Source organism: Acanthochromis polyacanthus, chromosome 8, assembly GCF_021347895.1.
Source record: "Acanthochromis polyacanthus isolate Apoly-LR-REF ecotype Palm Island chromosome 8, KAUST_Apoly_ChrSc, whole genome shotgun sequence".
NCBI lineage: Eukaryota > Metazoa > Chordata > Actinopteri > Pomacentridae > Acanthochromis > Acanthochromis polyacanthus.
The window spans coordinates 22,201,413-22,218,635 of NC_067120.1; the positions used below are offsets into that span (position 1 = coordinate 22,201,413).

Below are 17,223 nucleotides of genomic sequence, written 5' to 3' on the forward strand. Positions count from 1 at the left end.
CATTTTGTTCTATGTGTTGTTCAATGATGCACCATGAAATAAGTCAGATAAATCAAGACTGAAATGAGTTGAGAAATCTTTGCCAGGAGCCATGGATTTTTAGGTCACAACCCCTAAAATATAGTCAAGTGTTAATAGCTTTTCAAGGTTAGTACAGAGTTCTGAAGACCTGCATCATTTTCCTACAAAGTTAACTATCAAGAATGAGATTTGTTCTACCTGTGGTTCATATGCATTACTTTCATCTTCTGAACATTTTCTCTAATTAACTTTTTAATCATAATTAATAAATGTCCTAAAGCCAGAGGACGTATTTTCAAATTGCTTGTTTTCTTTCTTGTAGTTTATGTTTACCCAAGACAAAGGAAAGACACAAATCCCAAACTGGAAAAGCTAAAACTAAGTAATGTGTTGCATTTTTACGGAAAGATGGCTTGTATTATTAAATTGATATCAGAATGGTTGCTGACTCACTGCAATCAAAAAACACTCCCTAAAAGATGGGACAATGAGACTGTGCCATCACATCCTTATGTAGTTCTACTTCAAAACAGTTATACAGGACATTCAAAAAATATTAGCCTGCAAATTAAGAACAAACTGCAATGCAAAAAATATAAGAGATGCGAGTACAATTCTATGCAAAATTACTCAACAGGCCCATACTTCAGCACTGGCATCAGTGTAAATCAGTTTCTACGACAGCTTAGGCAATGCAAAGGACACTGTAGAACATCAACCTCTCTGGATGCTTTCCAAGACAAACAAACAAAAACCTGTTTACGGTTCAGCACAAGCTTGCTCAACTAAACATGACACCAAGAAAGATTTGTTGTGCTCAGATGAAGTCCAGCATGTTTGGTGTGACCCTGGCCAGGACTACGACAGTGAATGTATAGTCTTGACAGTGAAGCACAGAAGTGGGAGTGCAATGATATGGTGTTACATGACAGCAAACGGCATTATGTAAAAACCATTTACAATGGCAATATGGATATATAAAAATTCTGGTTGACAAGATGACTCCCAGCCTGCAGAAGCATGACAGAAGAAAATATTGCAGCCTGATAGCAATCAAAAACAAGTTTCTGAAGAAGAATAAAAACTGGGATCTGGCCAAGTAAGCTGTCTTTGGGGTATTTTAAAGACAAGGTAAAGCAACACAATCCCTCCAACAAAGAGCAGCTAAAACAAAGTCTTAAGAATGCCAGAACAGAAACTGGTGCAACATTGGTAACCTCTATGCAGACAAGGTTTAAGTCTGTCATCAAGAATCAAAGTGGACAAAAAAGTATTTAAAAAATGAATAGATTTGAATTTAAAGCATGAATGGTGTACTTTACCTGCACTGAGCTCCTACTGTGAGGCCAGTATTTTTCTGCTCAGCTTAGGAGTAATGCAAAACACTGCAAGCAGATAGAATTTGGAATCATTTCCCATTTAATGGATAGTGCACAAACCTTTGTTGTATACTTACTGCTTACTATTGTTGTACAGTTATATATTAAAGCTATATCCAGAAATTCAGTAACACTGTAATATTGTATATGCTCTGGTATACAGATTCAGAGTCAGGCTGAATTTTTGTGACTACATGAACCTTTATGTGAGATAGGGTTTTCATATGACGTGGCAGAATACGCAGTCCACTCTCGTGCAACCAGCAGGTGTTTAGTATAACACAGATGAGTACAAATATTACACTGCAATAATAATCACTACAACGATAGAACATGTGGAAACAGCGAAAGATCAACACACACGGACAGATTCACAGACCTAGGATCTGCAGCTAGCTCCTGACAGACTGGCTTGGCTCAGTGGATGAGAACAAAGCATGAGGTCTAGAGAGGCTTTAAACCCGTCGGGTCTTTTGTGTTTGCATAGTGCTGCCATGGGTGACGAGCACGCATCTAAATGTCCCATATCTATGCTTCCACTGGTAGCAAATAACTCAAGTATACTAAAGCTATATGCAAGCTGTCTTGCTAGAAATTCCTTGTTGACTGCCTTTAAAACAGCCACGACTATTTTCCATCTTTTTTAGCAGTTTTCCCAGTCTGCACCTCACTTATCCTCCCAGTTGAGAGGCCCCCAGTCTCTGTTTGCACTGTAAACCCCCCACAGCTATTGTCAGCTGTTGTCTCATGTCAGCTGAGTTGAGGCCTGTTTGGTCATTAAGTAATAGTAGAGATCAGCTCTAATCGTGCAGCTCATTTTAACAAGATTCTTCTACCACAGTTTAACCCTGTCTTTACAGCTGGCTTGTGAGCTACAACCTGGGGCTTAGACTTAACCACTTATACCAGTTGCTGCATGCCTCTACGGCATTACATTTAAGTACGCCCGAACCTTAAGCCTTAGAGGCTTAGGGACCTTTTTAATTTCATGATCGTCATTGTTATGCCCTTCAGCTCAGCATCAAATCCATGTCCTTACAGGGAAAAAGAAAGATACTGAATTTTCTTGATGAGATGCATCGCTGTATTTTATGGGTTGCTTCATGTTATTGTGTTGTTAATGAGCTTGGCAATAACAACTAAACTGTAGCACACTTGGCTGTTACTGGCAGATGTAAGCAAAGCCAAAGCTACACCCTCCGCTTTGATCCGCACTGCTCGTCTGTCACTGCCTTGGAAATACATAATAGTTGCTTTTTGTTTGTTGTATTCTAGTAATCGCCCTAGCAGGCAGGTTCAGCAAGTCCTCAGTTTACTGAGCCCTTCCCCCAATGTACACCTACCATTTAAGACAAACTATTGTGTTGTCTTGACTGTGTAAATAAGTTAACTTACAATGCAGCCCATATTGTGAGGTGTACTGTGTAGCTCTTTCTCAATGCACCATCACCCTGTCTATGCATGGCTAAACCTACTATTGATGCATATACATGTTAAGAGCAATTGTTTTGAGTGTTGACATTTCTTTGTAGAAGTTTGAAAAGAAGGGAGGGCCTCTCTTAAGATAAGCTGGGGGTTTAACCGATTTAAAAACCTCAAGTGCACCCCTTAGTCCTTAAAGCAACCCTATTTAGGGTAGTATGCAATCTGGAATCAAGCATTATGGTTTAAACTGCACCCTTCAACTCGCTGGTCCTCCCAAGATAAGCTCAACGGTTTTTCATTACATGTACAGTTCAGAGTTTTTGTTTGACACAACTACTCCTGTGTAGTGACAAGCAAGCACACCCAAATATCTAGAGGCCGATTGGGTTTACTTGGTTGGAAAGCAGCTGACAGAATGAACCATCGTACCCAATTTGAACTGCTTGTGCACGAGCACAGCGAGACTTGTCAACAGCCTCGGCAACAATGTTAGTCAGCTGGGAAGAGTGAAAACAGGCAACTGCAAACCTATCACAAGGGCTGTGTGTACCAGATGAAAACAGGATTCTGAAAACCTATTACTGTCCAAATAACACTCATTTTACAGGCATCATTATATCCATACTTTACTAACAGGGATTAACTATGTGCATCTTCTGGGCACATTCAACAAATAACTGGTTTGACATACAACAGAAAAGTAAAATGCAGTATGCTAAAATGAGGACTGTAATTTTAGTTCCTGGAACCACAACACAAAATACCCACCTCTTACTGAATGAATACCGTCCACATTTTTACTGTAATTTGCATGCTCTTGGAAAGACTTTTACACTTAAAAAGTGCAAGTCATTTAAAACACATACTTACATCCAGGGCAGACATGTATTTATACTTTTTTTTGGTTAGTTACCGTAATTTGTTTTGCAAAGTAACGTGGTAGGAAACTGGCAGACATGTCAGTTATGTTCCTTCATACAAATGTAGGAGTTATGGAATTGGAAGCATTGAATCAGACGGCTGACATCCTTTGGTCAGATATGTTAGTTTTTGTGGACGGATATTTCTATCTATGTCTATGGGCTTCAAATTGCATGCTCCAAAATGATCACTAGGTTGAATAAAAACCTCTCTATAACAGTTTCCACAAACAGTCTCGACATTAGCTGAACTTTTACATTACAGGCAGCAGTATTGTATAGAGTGGTGGAAGAAGCATTCAGATCCATTTCCATAAGTTAAAGTAGCAATGTTTCAAGTTAAAGTCCTGCATTCTAAATCCTAATAAGTATAAGTACAAAAGTATGAAAATACACTTTAAATATCTAAAAAGTGTTAATTCTACAGACAGCCCATTTCAGAGACATATTATGTTACTAGAATATTATTATTATTGACTAATAATGTGCAAATCATGTTCACGTTGCATCCAAAGCTACTTTTCATTACTTTACACACTGCGGATTACCTGAATACATAATAATACAGCATTAGTTAATTTTACAATAATAGTAATCTAAATTTGCAAAATAGTAAGTAGTAGCGTAACTAAAGCTTTTAAATGAATGTAATGAAGTACAAAGTATAATTTTTGCTTCCAAAACATAGTGGGTCAAAGTAGAAAGTAGCAAACCATGGAAATACTGCAATACTATTACAAGAAACTGTTACTAAAGCACAGTACTTGGGAAATGTAATTAGTTACATTACACCAGTGATCGAATATCATCAATTGGCAGACGTGTTATTTTTCTGGTGCAACCAACAGAACAACTTTCCACAAAATTTGCCGGTTCAGCAGGAGAAAAAGAAAGGCACAAGCAGATCTCCTGTTGGAGTCCAGGTGGGTAGAGACACCTGACCTCATTACAGGCTCCACAGGGAGATGTGGCCTCTTAAACCCTCATGCAGATACTCTGTTACACTGACCATACTGCTGCTCAGATATTGATTTGTGACGTGCAGTTTGCTTCAGAAAATAGTTTGGTAATCGAGTGTTGCTAAAGTCTGCTTTGGCAGCCTGGTGATTTCAACAAGACAAACTGTACTGTCGAAATAAAACAGATCTTTCTAGGATGGATTTCTCTTTGATTAGCTGATAAATGTGGGCACGAAAAAGCAGCTGTAAAAAGCAGCCATAGCTCTACCAAATCAAAGTTTTGCTTTGGAATGACCTGTAAATCAACATTTAAAAATAAGACGAACCCTAGTGAAACAATAAAAGCAGCATACAGATGTCAGCAGCGTCAAACTGTGGATTTTCCCTTCCAAATGGGAAATGGAATCAGGAAGCTGTGCAAAAAAACAGTCGCCACACCACGATGATGATGCACTTTTGTGAACAAGTGCATTCAAGGTTGACTAATAATATATAAGCAAATTCAAAAATGGAAAGAGACAAGATATGAGCAACAAACTGCCTTTATGCATCAATGTCATAATGCTAAGAAGGTCTGTGAGTAGAATCCAACATGAAATACAAAGTGACCTAGGCAGAGAGGGACTGATTTCCCAATATTGCTTCTTTCACTGTGGTGTCGCTGGGTGGGAGCGGCCTTCCTTCAGCATGATAGCACACATTAAGTGCATGAAATCAGAGGGAAGGAGGTCCGATCCTGTGCCTTTGCTGAAAAAGCTAACAGATCTGAACTGACTGACTGACAGTCTTGAATCACTGAGAGCCATGACTGGGCTGTGCACTGAGGATCTACAAACAAAGAGCTGACTTGACAGTGTTGCACTGAATGCTCCACTGTCCTTTTCTTGAAACCTGGCTGTCAGTGAAGCTCTTCTTTCATTGATTAACTGTCTCTCTGCAGGAGGCTTTGAGGAGAGGCCAGGCTGTTGGAGAAACACAGGCTGATTGTCTCTCTCCCACCCTGTCTTGTCCTTCTTTCTCTGATAGCTCGGCTGCTACAATAGATAGCATCATTCTTTTCAGTCATAGTGTGCAGAGGATGGCCCATGTGTGTGCACCTGTTCAATGCTCGGGATGCTTTATGTTTGTGCTACGTTCAGACATAGAAACAGATCATCCTAACCGAGGTGAACCACAAACAAAGCGAAAATGTGTGCAGAAAAGTCGGCACCGGCATCAAGAGTTGGCAAGCTGGAATTGGCTCTGTGTATAAACGGAATAATGTTGATATATTGTAGATACAGTGAGTCTGTGGAGAAGCAGATGCTGCTGATAACCTGCAGGTGTTTCCGAGGCCCGCGGCACTGACTGACAGGTGGCACTGGCCAATTAACACAGCTACGCATTTAGCAGTTAGTGCAAAATTAAAAGACATTTAAGTGACTTACCTCAGTGCCACACGGACCGAGCTTTCATCCTGCCCCGTCGTCATGGTTCCTCATACAATAGTCGGCACAAAAGAACAAAAAGCGGATTTATTTCTGCTGGCGGCTTGCCTTGGCAGAGCAGCGAGAAAAGAGTGCGCACTCCCCCCCCCGACAGGACCGAGCTCACCTCGACTTCTGCGCCGCCATTTGAAAACAAATACGAAAATATGTGCACTCTTTTTAAAGCATGGTTTCAGCGAGGGCTCCGCTGGTGTGTCGGCATGTCGCGTCTACAGTCGCCGCATCTCTCCGCAGCTCGGCCCGGATGCTCCAGCTCCGGCTCGAGCCCACATGCACTGTGCCGCTGCCGCGAGGTGAGCCGTTCGATGGCGCGCGCGTACACGTGCGCACACACTGACGGACATCCACGCGCCCGCCGCCGTGCCTCCGTTTACGCACCGGGGAGGGAGCCGCAATGCGTCAGCAAGCCACGCCCTCCTCGGGGAGACGGTTGCAAGGTGACGTCATGACAAGGGTGTTATCCACGTTCTGTGATTTAGAAGTCAGTGAATTTACAGATTTACAGGAGAAATTACAGGGTATGGGTCACACCACAGTCAGGTGACTACTGAATGTACTCCTCTCAGCTTAGAAAAAATATGTAATTATACAAACATGAATTTGCACTGTGAGACTTCTATCTTCTTTTAATGCAAATGTATTTGTCCTGATTTGGATCCAAAGTCATTAAAATTAGGCCTAATAGTACTGAATGGAAATACACTGCAATAAACATTCCTATAGTGCATATATTCTACTCTGAAAAACAAACGTGAGCTCCAATAGTTTTTTTTCTTTAAATTGAAAACTAAATGTGATTAAAATAAAAAATAAAAATCATCTTTGGGTGTTCGTTAGACTGATTGATGCTGCATTAAGTATGTTTTTTCTTATTTTCTTTTCCTCCTTTGTCAGTTAATACTGATCATGTGAAATGAAAATTTTTGCTTGAGCTATATTCTTACGTTCAATACATGCCTGTAAACTTGTGGAGTCCATGAAGCAAGGGTTTTCTAGACAATGCAGGCTTTTAGTGCCATCTTGTGGCTTGAATCACCAACATACTGTATGAAGGTAAAAGAGAAACCCAACAAAAGTAAAGTGTTGGCACATTTCTTACAGTACCCTGAGAATGGGGTTAACTACATTTTACAAACGTCTGAAGTGTTGACAGAAACATCTTGCTGCTCCAATTACACAGAAATATCTCATTGCACCATCAGTCTAACATGAACAACACCTGACACCTATCGACACAAACCATGACACTGCAACACGAGTAATGGAGCAGATAAAGCAGGTTTTGTTTTCCTGAAGCTGCGTCTTAACAGTTTGTGTGTAAAAGCCTTCAGTGCTCCACCCTACTGCTTCCTCCTGGGTAATAACACCATGAATACAGGAGTCTCATTACAAGCCTATCAAGTTACGAGAACAAGGACGCCTGGCAAAATACAGGCTCACTAATGACTAGACACGTGTCTGTGCATATTAAAGGACAAATAAAAGCTGCCTGACAGCATCTGACTGGCTTTCCAAAAACCAAGTTGAATATATTCAGATTAGCCAGAAAACAGAAATGAATGATTAAAAAAATACTATTAGCAAAGTTTCCTCCCATTCACTGCTGACCTTCATTATGAGAATCTCTATTGTCAGAAATACTATCCACCTTTATCAGCATTTTATTCAATCGTGCGAAAAAGTGTTGGCCCAGGTTTAGATCCCTTCATTATACTGTTTATGTTTATTCTCATTAGGGTCGTGGGGGGCTGGATCCTATCCCAGTTGACATGGGGTGAAGGCAGGGAACAAACTGGACAGATCACCAGTCTATCACAGGGCAACAAACAATCACACTCACATTCACACCTATGGACAGTTTAGAGTTACCAGTGGACCTGAGCATGTTTTTGGACTGTGGGAAGAAGCCAAAGTACCCGGAGAAAACTCACACATGCACGGGAAGAACATACAAACTCCACATAGAGAGATCCCAGGACGGGATGCGAACCAGGGATCTTCTAACTGCAGTGCCAACCACTGACCACTGTGCAGCTCCCAGATTTATCACTGTATTTGATACAGGCAAGACTCTTCTTAGCTTAAGCTTGACTGCCTTGCACCTTAAATCTGCATTTGGAGGTCTAGTCTATAAGTCTTATGTATAAGAAACCATTGGTGGTATGTAATCATGCAAATAATCAATTCTGATATTTATTTATGGCTCGACCCCTGAACAATGCCAGAAAAGGGAATCTAAATATGATTTTTCAATGTTGAAAGGAGTATAAATTAAATGTACATTAAAACCTGAGCTAATACAGACATCGTCAGCCTGGACACTAGAGGTGGGAAAAAAGCTGCACATTTTAGAAATGAAGAACAAATTGTTTCCTTATTTTTTTTAATAAGAATGCAAAAATGTCAAAAAAAATATATATACTGGTTCCAGACAATAAAATCTACGGATTTTCTGCTTGTGTGTATGACGGATAACTGGATATATTTTGCACATGTCAGATAAAACAAGGAAATTGGACAAATTGTCTTCCCAACCTGTTGCTACTTTTTGACATTACATACACAAGCTGTAAAGCTCATGAATTAAAAAACAAACAGTAAAAGTGAGACCCTTTAAAACCGGATAGCGATTGCCTTAATCAATGACTCTCAGCAAATTGTTAGGGAATGTCGGTAAATGCCTTTAGTTTCAATAACGGACAAGAGACTACAGCACCGTAAGCATTAAAAAAAAGAGAAAAAAAATGCACTGTTCTTTGAACAACAGTTATCAATATTCTGGTTGTTATTGGTATTGCAATTTGAGTCATGTCTGATTTCTTATAAAAATAAAATGTGTGGGTAAAGTGTGTAATTCCATATTAAATGTAGAATTTGACCTAGATGTTACAAAACGACTCTGAGCTTCTAATGGGAGTTTATGTAACCTTTAAAACACAATGGATGGCACCTAAATATCAGGTTTAGAACCATTTTTAATGGTTTTACAGATACAAATAATGTCTGATTGGCTGCACAGTGGCATAGTGGTTAGCACTTTCGCCTTGCAGCAAGAAAAAGATCCCCAGTTCAAATCCCGGGGTGGGCCTGGGATCTGTCTGCATGGAGTTTGCACGTTCTTCCTGTGCATGCGTGGATTTTCTCCTGGTACTCCGGCTTCCTCCCACAGTCCAAAAACATGCTGAGGTTAATTGATGACTCTAAATTGTCTGTAGGTGTGAATGTGTGTGGGATTGTTCGTCTGTATATATAGCCCTGTGACAGACTGGTGACCTGTCCAGGGTGTCCCCTGCCTTCGCCCAAGTCAGCTGGGATAGGCTCCAGCACCCCCCGCGACCCTAGTGAGGATAAAGCGGTGTATAGAGAATGGATGGATGGAAATAATGTCTGATACGTTTTTTGTCATAAATAACCAGAGAGCAAAGCAGAGAAGCAGTTTTCTGAAATAGGTTGCATTGTTTATTCCTGATTTGCATTGTTGCCAAGTGCTGCTCTAAGGGAATCCAAGGGACTCTTTGGACTTGTTGGGTTTGATCTTCACTCTATTATTTGAAACACCTGGAGATCACATATGTTGTGAATGTTTACCTTAAAATAGAAATTAATTGAAGCTTAATTTTTTCATTAAGCCACAGGTACCCTGGGGCAGACTGATGGAAGCGTGGCTGCCAATCCGCGCCTACGGTCCCTCCGACCACCCCCAACATTCACACACCAGCATGAGAGCAGCACTGGAGGCAAGGTGGTTTAAGTGTCTTGCCCAAGGACACAACAGCACATCACTAGGCGAGAGGGGGAATCAAACCGCCAACCCTTTGATCATTGGACAACCCACTCTACCACCTGAGCCACAGCCGCCCCAAAAGATCAATAACTTGTCGATGTATGACCGAACGACAAACACAGCATTCTGACATAAAACTATGAACATTTCATAGGTGGAAAAACACAAGTGTTACTAATAACATTATTAATAGTAAGTGTCCCTGTAAGCTTTGAAAGTAAATCATTTGGCACAAAGCGAGGATCTTTGAACAAAAGCAGTTGAATCCACATCATCACCCTTCATTAATGAGCTATTTCCTACTGCGGCAGGTACAACTGTCTTCTGTGAAAACATTGTTATACTGCAACATCTGTCATTTGCATTAACCCAAAGATTTAAATTCTTTTTCATGGTTATTGAAAGAATGGTGTGTGTTTGAAACCTTGCCACCACTACCACATGCTAAACCCTTGATGTTAACACATATTTGCCCAAAGTATAACATCTCCAATTCAAGCACAACATACTGCACAGAGGTTGTGAGCGTTGTCCCTTAATTCTGCCCTGCACCAGTCTAAGACTTGAATGATCAAAAAATAAAAATAAAGTATTGCATTGATGCATGCAAAACATATAGACATTTGTGCCATCAGTGGACAAAGCTGATTCTTCAGTGGTTCATAATTGGCAAAGCACCCTGTACAGTGTAGTATATGTCAAAAAAACTACAGCAAAGTTGATCGTGTAGGCTCACAGAACATCTGTAGTGTACATTTAAACACAGAATTTAGAAAGCCATTCCAACTACTTCTGACATACGGATGATGATGGTCAGGTTGACTGATTGATAAATGGATCGATGAATGTTATCTTTCTATACATAAAAATATCACACACACATAAAGGCAAAATAAATACAGCTACAGGTCAAATCAAAATGTCTGCACTATCCAACTGTTCGATTTATAGAAAGAAGTAGGCTGACAGTACTGGAGCTTATTTGATTAATGCATCCATGCACTATCCTGTCATTTAAACATAGGGATCTAATGCAATCCTGAAGAACAATGAGATACTCAATACTGTGAATATTGACCATATCAAATGACAGAGTTAGGAAGTCAATTTCCTTGTTTTGCAGTGGGTTATGCATTGAGGAGTTAGAAGTGGTGACATGTGGTGAACGTAATCCTGTGATTTTAACAAAATGATTCTTTGGTCATTGGGTGAAATGTATTTAAAATAATTATTGAAGTGCTTGATTTTGTGAGGCATGATAAATCTACCTGCACAGCCTAATGTCTACTAAAACATGATTAGGTATTACAGTAAATGAAGGTAGCAGCTTACCTTATTTTGTTAAAATGTAGCTGTTAGTGGACATAACTTCTGTTCTATGAGTGCACCTCGTTGATATTGACCCACTCATGCTCTTTTTCTGTTAGGTCTATTTTCTTTTTTGGGGGATTGATTTGCAGTGTGTCTGCAGTCTTCACCAATGAGGGAACAGCAACTTTACCTGCAAAATTGGACACCACCGAGTCGCACTTTCCACCAATCTGAAAGAACATTCACACACATCTGCATTAGCACTGCCAATAAGAACGACTGAGTGGCCATATTCTTACATTATTTTCTAAAGCCTGTAAACGAAGCCAAACTGAGATGCTGAAGTCTTGATTCCTCTCAGACCATTTGACTTAGAGTATGAGCAAAGGTTATTCGGAAATGTTTGCCCAATGATGCCAAAAAATATCGCCTACCGCAGCTTTAAATGTGTCTGATAAATGGCTTCATGTGATGTCACTTGAGTTAGCATCACCTGGGTCTAAAGACAACAGCTCTGAAAATAAGATCAAGCAGTGCTGAGTTACAAAGAAATAATTTCACCACTTTTAATCACTCCTTGAGACTACCCTCCCATACTCAAACCATTGTCTACTACTGACACCGTGTTGCATAGAATAGTCTGACTACACCTTATCGTCTTATGCTATAGCGGGGAAAATGCTGTGGCTTGTTTGTAAGACTTTAAAGTCTGAATTAAGTGTTAAATTTGAATGACTTTCATGGACTTATACAACAATAATGAATAACCCCGCAGCATATTTGCAGCCACCTTTATAAGATGTCCACCCTGCTCATAACCATCAAGTAGCAAATGTGTATTTACCTTAGCAACATATTAAAGTCCATGGGGTTATTCAGAATCCAAGATGAAGCAGATAGAGCAGAGATAACAGGAGGAAAACATCAGTACTTTAAAATAATCCCATTTTTGTTGCCCTGGAACCAATTTCAGCTCAGTCCACAGAGGTCAGAAGCTGCTGCACCTGTTAAACTTCTGGACTTCAGTAACAACAACATATTCAAGAGGTGACATGTAGTTGTGGGTGATGAGTCTCTGATTTGGGTGTATTTTACTTCGTATTTTCTATTTGTAATTTGAGTTGCTATATTATTTTCATTTTATTATGTCATTATCTAGTGTGTTTGAAGAAGGAGTCATAGGTGTTCATGAGAAACCAGTGGTTTGAAAACAGATATTTTTTCAGATTAACATGAATTTCTAATCACAGAATAAGGTTCTTTAAAACCTAAAATTACAGGAAGGTTCTATTAATGTCAAACTTCAAAACAACAGATACAGGTCTTTTGTTTTGACTTTTTATGTAAGACTGTCTTATTGCAGTCTGTTCAGATCAAGCATTTAATAGCATTGTTGAGGAAAAAAAAACTTCCCGTTGCTGGGAAGTTGGAAAAAAAAAACTCCACTTGGAATGAGGGTAAAGAGGAGGGAGAAGACATGAACTCTTTGTAGGTCGGTGAAGCCAGTAACAGCAGATCTAAATGTGTAGCACCAGATCCAGAGATACCTGCAGAGAGGACCAGACACAAAGTTACTGACATGCAATGGTGGCATCTAACTGTATGGAGAGGAGAAGAGGAGAGGGGAGGTGCTCAGTGAATCATGGGAAGTCCCCAGCAGCCTGGGTTGGTGTATTTACATTTGGAGAAAAAAACAACAGAGTCTAACAATGAAGCAAATGAAGTGTTGAGGCTTTAATTGGCAGCATTGACGTCTATAGTAAAGACATCCACTGAAATGACTATCTGTAGACACATTTACTTTCAGGAGTTTACCTTTGGAGTTATCTGGAAATTATTCTTCTTCTCCTTCCGGCGTCTGTTTCTTCTTCTTCTCTGTTTGATGCTGTTGGTCAACTTCTTCCTGTTCTCTGACATGTTTCGTCTGTTGCTGATCGTCTTGAGGCTCCTCGAACTATTTCCTTGTCTTCTTTGATTTTGAAGTCACAATTTTGGAAGAAAAGAGTCACAGATACGCGTGTCAGATTCACACTCAGTAGTAGTATGTAACGATACACTGTCACTTGGTTCATTGTATTTATATTGGTACCAACCTGCTGGTCATCTGGTTCTTTCTGTTCATGTTCTCTCTGTGACTGTGTGGGGTCTTCTCTTTGTACTCTGACTTCCTCCTGCAATCCAAACACATACATGGAAGGTTAACTGATGATTCTAACCTAAATCTGAAGTGTTAGTGTGAATGGTTGTCTGTCTCTTTGTGACTACTCTGAGGTGGACTGGTGACCTGCAGCTCTTGCAACTCTATAGGATAAAAGGTGTAGCTAATGGATGGATGATGCCCTTTGTTGTAAGGCACATCATATACAAACTAATGAAACACAACAGAATTAGATTTCTTGTCGTCTCATCTTCTGTGCCACTACAATAAGCATCCCCTCTTCCATAGTTTGAGTTTACATGCTGGGGCTGCTCCTTATCCAGTTTCTTCTCTTGATCTGATTCAACATTTTACCGGGTGTCTTGGAGAGAGAGCTCTAAAGAGAGCAAAAGCACAGCAAGAAGGTTAATTAAATCAAAGACAAATAATTATATTTGAGCCATAGAACTGCAGGGAGGGATGGTGAGGAGCGTGGAGGAATGGCAGGAAGGACAAATTAACATAAAGTATCCAATGAGCCAGTTCACTCCATGGATTCACCTTGTTTTTGTTGAGTGGTCTCACGTCTCCTGCACTGGTCCTGGACATGTTTCCCATCATCTTTTCTTGAAAATGACTTATTTCTTCTCAATGTTCCATCCTTGTTTAAATCCTTTGGTGTCCAGAAAGCAACAAAAAAGAACACATGTAGATTGATTCTTCCATTGATCCTGACAGAATTACATTTTCTCAGTGAGCGATATGCAGTATGCTAAATCCCTATGTAAACATGCAGCATCTGTAGGGTGATTCTTTGGAAGGTACATGTAAATTACCAGTGCATTCTCACAAACTTGTCCTGTCATCTCATTGCAGGCTGGTTGTCATCTTTAGGATCATCTCTGGTGGGCTCACTTCCTCGTCTTCATGGGTCTCTCATCTTTGGGGTCTTCTTCTTCTCATCTTTATTCCAGTTTTGAGTCCGGAGGTCATCAGGACTCAGGGCTGAAAAAAACAACAGGAAAACATGTGACAATCTTGCAGAAAATGTATCACCTCCCATTAGAGATTTAAAAACGTATTTCATGTGTCTTTTGGAGCTATGTCTCACCTATTAGGTCTTTTTCTCATCCTTCTTTCAGTTTTGAGGCCGGAGGTCATCAGAAAAAAACAACAGAAAAATGTGACAATCTTGCAGAAAATGTATCACCTCCTATTGTAGATTTAAAAAGTTCTTGTATTATAAATATAAAATCCAAACCTAAAACTTACCTTGTCACGGGCCACTGCACATCGCTGGGAGGAGGAGGTGGTAGGGAGGGGGAGGAGCATGGAGGAATGGAAGGAGGGACAGGTAGAGGAGGAGGTTGGAGGGAGGGGGAGGAGCGTGGAGGAATGGAAGGAGGGACAGGTAGAGGAGGAGGTTGGAGGGAGGGGGAGGAGCGTGGAGGAATGGAAGGAGGGACACTCAGTTAGCTTTATTATGATTATTTATTATTATTATTTCCTGCTGTTTTCAGTTTATGTTTGCTTTTGTTGCTGTTGATAAAGTCAGATAACTTGGAAAATTTTATACAGGACATAAGTGTCCTATGTAAGCATAGAAAGACATCTGTCTCCACATCCTTCACATCTCGACTTGCAGCCAAAGTTTTAACTAAATATGTCCTGACTGCCTCATTGTGAGGTGAGCCTAGTCTGTGAAAATAAATCAGAACATTCATTTACTACTCACAGCAGAACGGTAGAGTCAACTGTAAAGTCATTTAAAACAGTTTTAAATTAGCAGACACAATTTGAATGAATGAATGGATGCATGGTTTACAATCTACAGTATAACAATTGTGTGCATTCAGCTGACAAAGAATTATTATACATGCTTACAGTAAACATTATTTCTCACAAAAAAGAAAAGAATAAACAGTCTTACCCATGTTCCTAAAACTACAAAACGGCAAAAAAAAGTTACGTTTGTGAACAAAGCTGGAGGACGACATGATATCACTACTTAAAGCTGCTGTCCGGAGTTTCCGTTTGTTTTCAATTTATGTATCATTTTTTTAACAAAGCTTACATGTGTTAGTCTAGTTCGATACTATAATATAAAGTTAGTATAACGCGATATGAAAATTTATTCCTGAGCTCCGCCTTCCTCTCATAGACCCCCATGTTATTCCAAAAAGCGCCGGTTGCTGCCGACCAATCAAGTTCGAGCTTAAGCTTTGTCATGCTGTCAATCAACGGTTACCCGCACAGCAAGCAAGCCCATGCAGAGGTGGGCGAGCTACGCAACCGCGCGCACATTTGTTTTGCTTGTGGAGGAGAGAGCATCAGGGATCAGCAACTTCCAGAAAAGTTACCACAGCTTGTCAGGCCAAGAGACTGCAGGACGTTTTTTGGCTCGGGGTGCTCGCGTCGCTCCCCGACCACGGCCTCCATAGCCCGCCTGACGGCTTCGTTTAGATGCCCGACCTCTGGAGGAAGATGTTGGGGCGTCTGGGACATACTCTTCGTCAGAGGAGTCATGCAATTCTGAACTCTAGATAGAAATAAATAAACAATGTAACACATATACACGCATAAATGCACTAAGTTTGATAAACAACGTCATCGAGAGGGATACACGAGTGTAATCACATATTGAAACTTTACTCGTTCGTCCTAGCAGATTCATGTTATTTTGGTATTAGGACAAGTTAGACTCAATACAGCATTCTAACGTAATTCCTTTATTATTTACTAAATGTACTAAATGTAGAAGAGGGGAAAACAGCAAAACAGGCAAGATGCTGCAGCACTCCGGGCACTCCTCTCATGTACTGCGCGCGTGCACAAATAAAGGGGCGAAATCAGAGGGAGAGAGGGTGGGACCAACAGTGTTTTGGGAGACGCTGTGATTCAAACTCCGGACAGCAGCTTTAACGTTACCAATTCAGAAAACTGCACCAAAACTCACAAAAAAATATCCTACAAATGGAATATATCCTTACCACAATTTTAGGACTGTGCTCTGCTCTTTTCCGCTGAATTTCCTCACCGCTGGAGAAAGTGTTTATTTGGGCTTCCATGGCGGACATCCTCTTCTGCAGCTCAGACACCGCTCCAGCTTCTCCTCCAGCTTCTGCTCCAGTGGTGTTCTCTGGCAGACAGCCCGTTGATAACGCGCAACAGTTTCTTCTCAGTGCCTATCGCGGGTCTGACCCCGAATTTCCACATAACACGATAGCGCCGCGCCGCGCCGCGCAGCACAGCACAGCACAGCGGAGTGGAGCGAAGCACCACGGTCTTGCTCCGAAAGTCAAAGCACACTGTAAGCGCAGTGCAGCTGCGCGCCGTCCGGACGAGAAGCCCCTGACTGCAGCCCGGAGATCGGGGCGTGGCTCAACGTGGGCGGAGTTAAACGTTGAGCTCCGCCCACCTTGAGCTAAACGTGGGCGGAGTTAAACGTTGAGCTCCGCCCACATTGAGCTTGACTCATTTATTGTCACCATCTGGTGGCGGAGACTAAATAGCACATTCACAAACGTCAATACAGTTTCTAAATGCTGGCCTAGAAACCGAGCATCTTATGTGATTTACTGTCATGATTAATTTTATATCAGCATTACTATTTATATCAGGATCAGGTCTAGAGCCAAAAAGTAGTTCTTTGGGAAAACATTTTTCTTGTAGTATCAAATCCCACAAATACAACATATACAACCCCTGGCAAAAATTATGGAATCACCAGTCTGGGAGGACTTTCGTTCAGTTGTTTAATTTTTTTTTAGAAAAAAAGCAGATAACAAACATGACAAAAA

The 17,223-nt window shown here is 40.7% G+C and overlaps 1 protein-coding gene and 1 long non-coding RNA gene across 5 annotated transcripts in view; both read right to left on the reverse strand.

Annotated features, from left to right (window-relative positions):
• kif21a (kinesin family member 21A) overlaps nucleotides 1-6,517 on the reverse strand; it is a 67,952-nt gene extending 61,435 nt beyond the window's left edge. Inside the window, 1 exon segment of the mRNA XM_022205668.2 lies at nucleotides 6,132-6,517. Within this exon segment, the coding sequence (XP_022061360.2) occupies nucleotides 6,132-6,175 (44 nt within the window). The 5' untranslated portion in view covers nucleotides 6,176-6,517.
• A 3,107-nt stretch (nucleotides 6,518-9,624) lies between these two features.
• Nucleotides 9,625-16,766, reverse strand: LOC110958942 (uncharacterized). Of its 4 annotated transcripts, none has more exons than XR_007943862.1 (8): nucleotides 16,414-16,766; nucleotides 15,784-15,962; nucleotides 14,696-14,719; nucleotides 14,535-14,558; nucleotides 14,260-14,428; nucleotides 13,380-14,096; nucleotides 13,102-13,255; nucleotides 9,625-12,833 (listed from the first exon to the last, which is right to left on the reverse strand). It is a non-coding gene; the product is annotated as an uncharacterized LOC110958942 (long non-coding RNA). The 4 variants fall into 4 exon arrangements; XR_007943863.1 differs by lacking the exon at nucleotides 15,784-15,962 and having other exon boundaries at nucleotides 13,380-13,820; nucleotides 13,985-14,096; nucleotides 16,414-16,760; XR_002596206.2 differs by lacking the exon at nucleotides 15,784-15,962 and having other exon boundaries at nucleotides 16,414-16,761.
• Nucleotides 16,767-17,223: the final 457 nt, after the last annotated feature.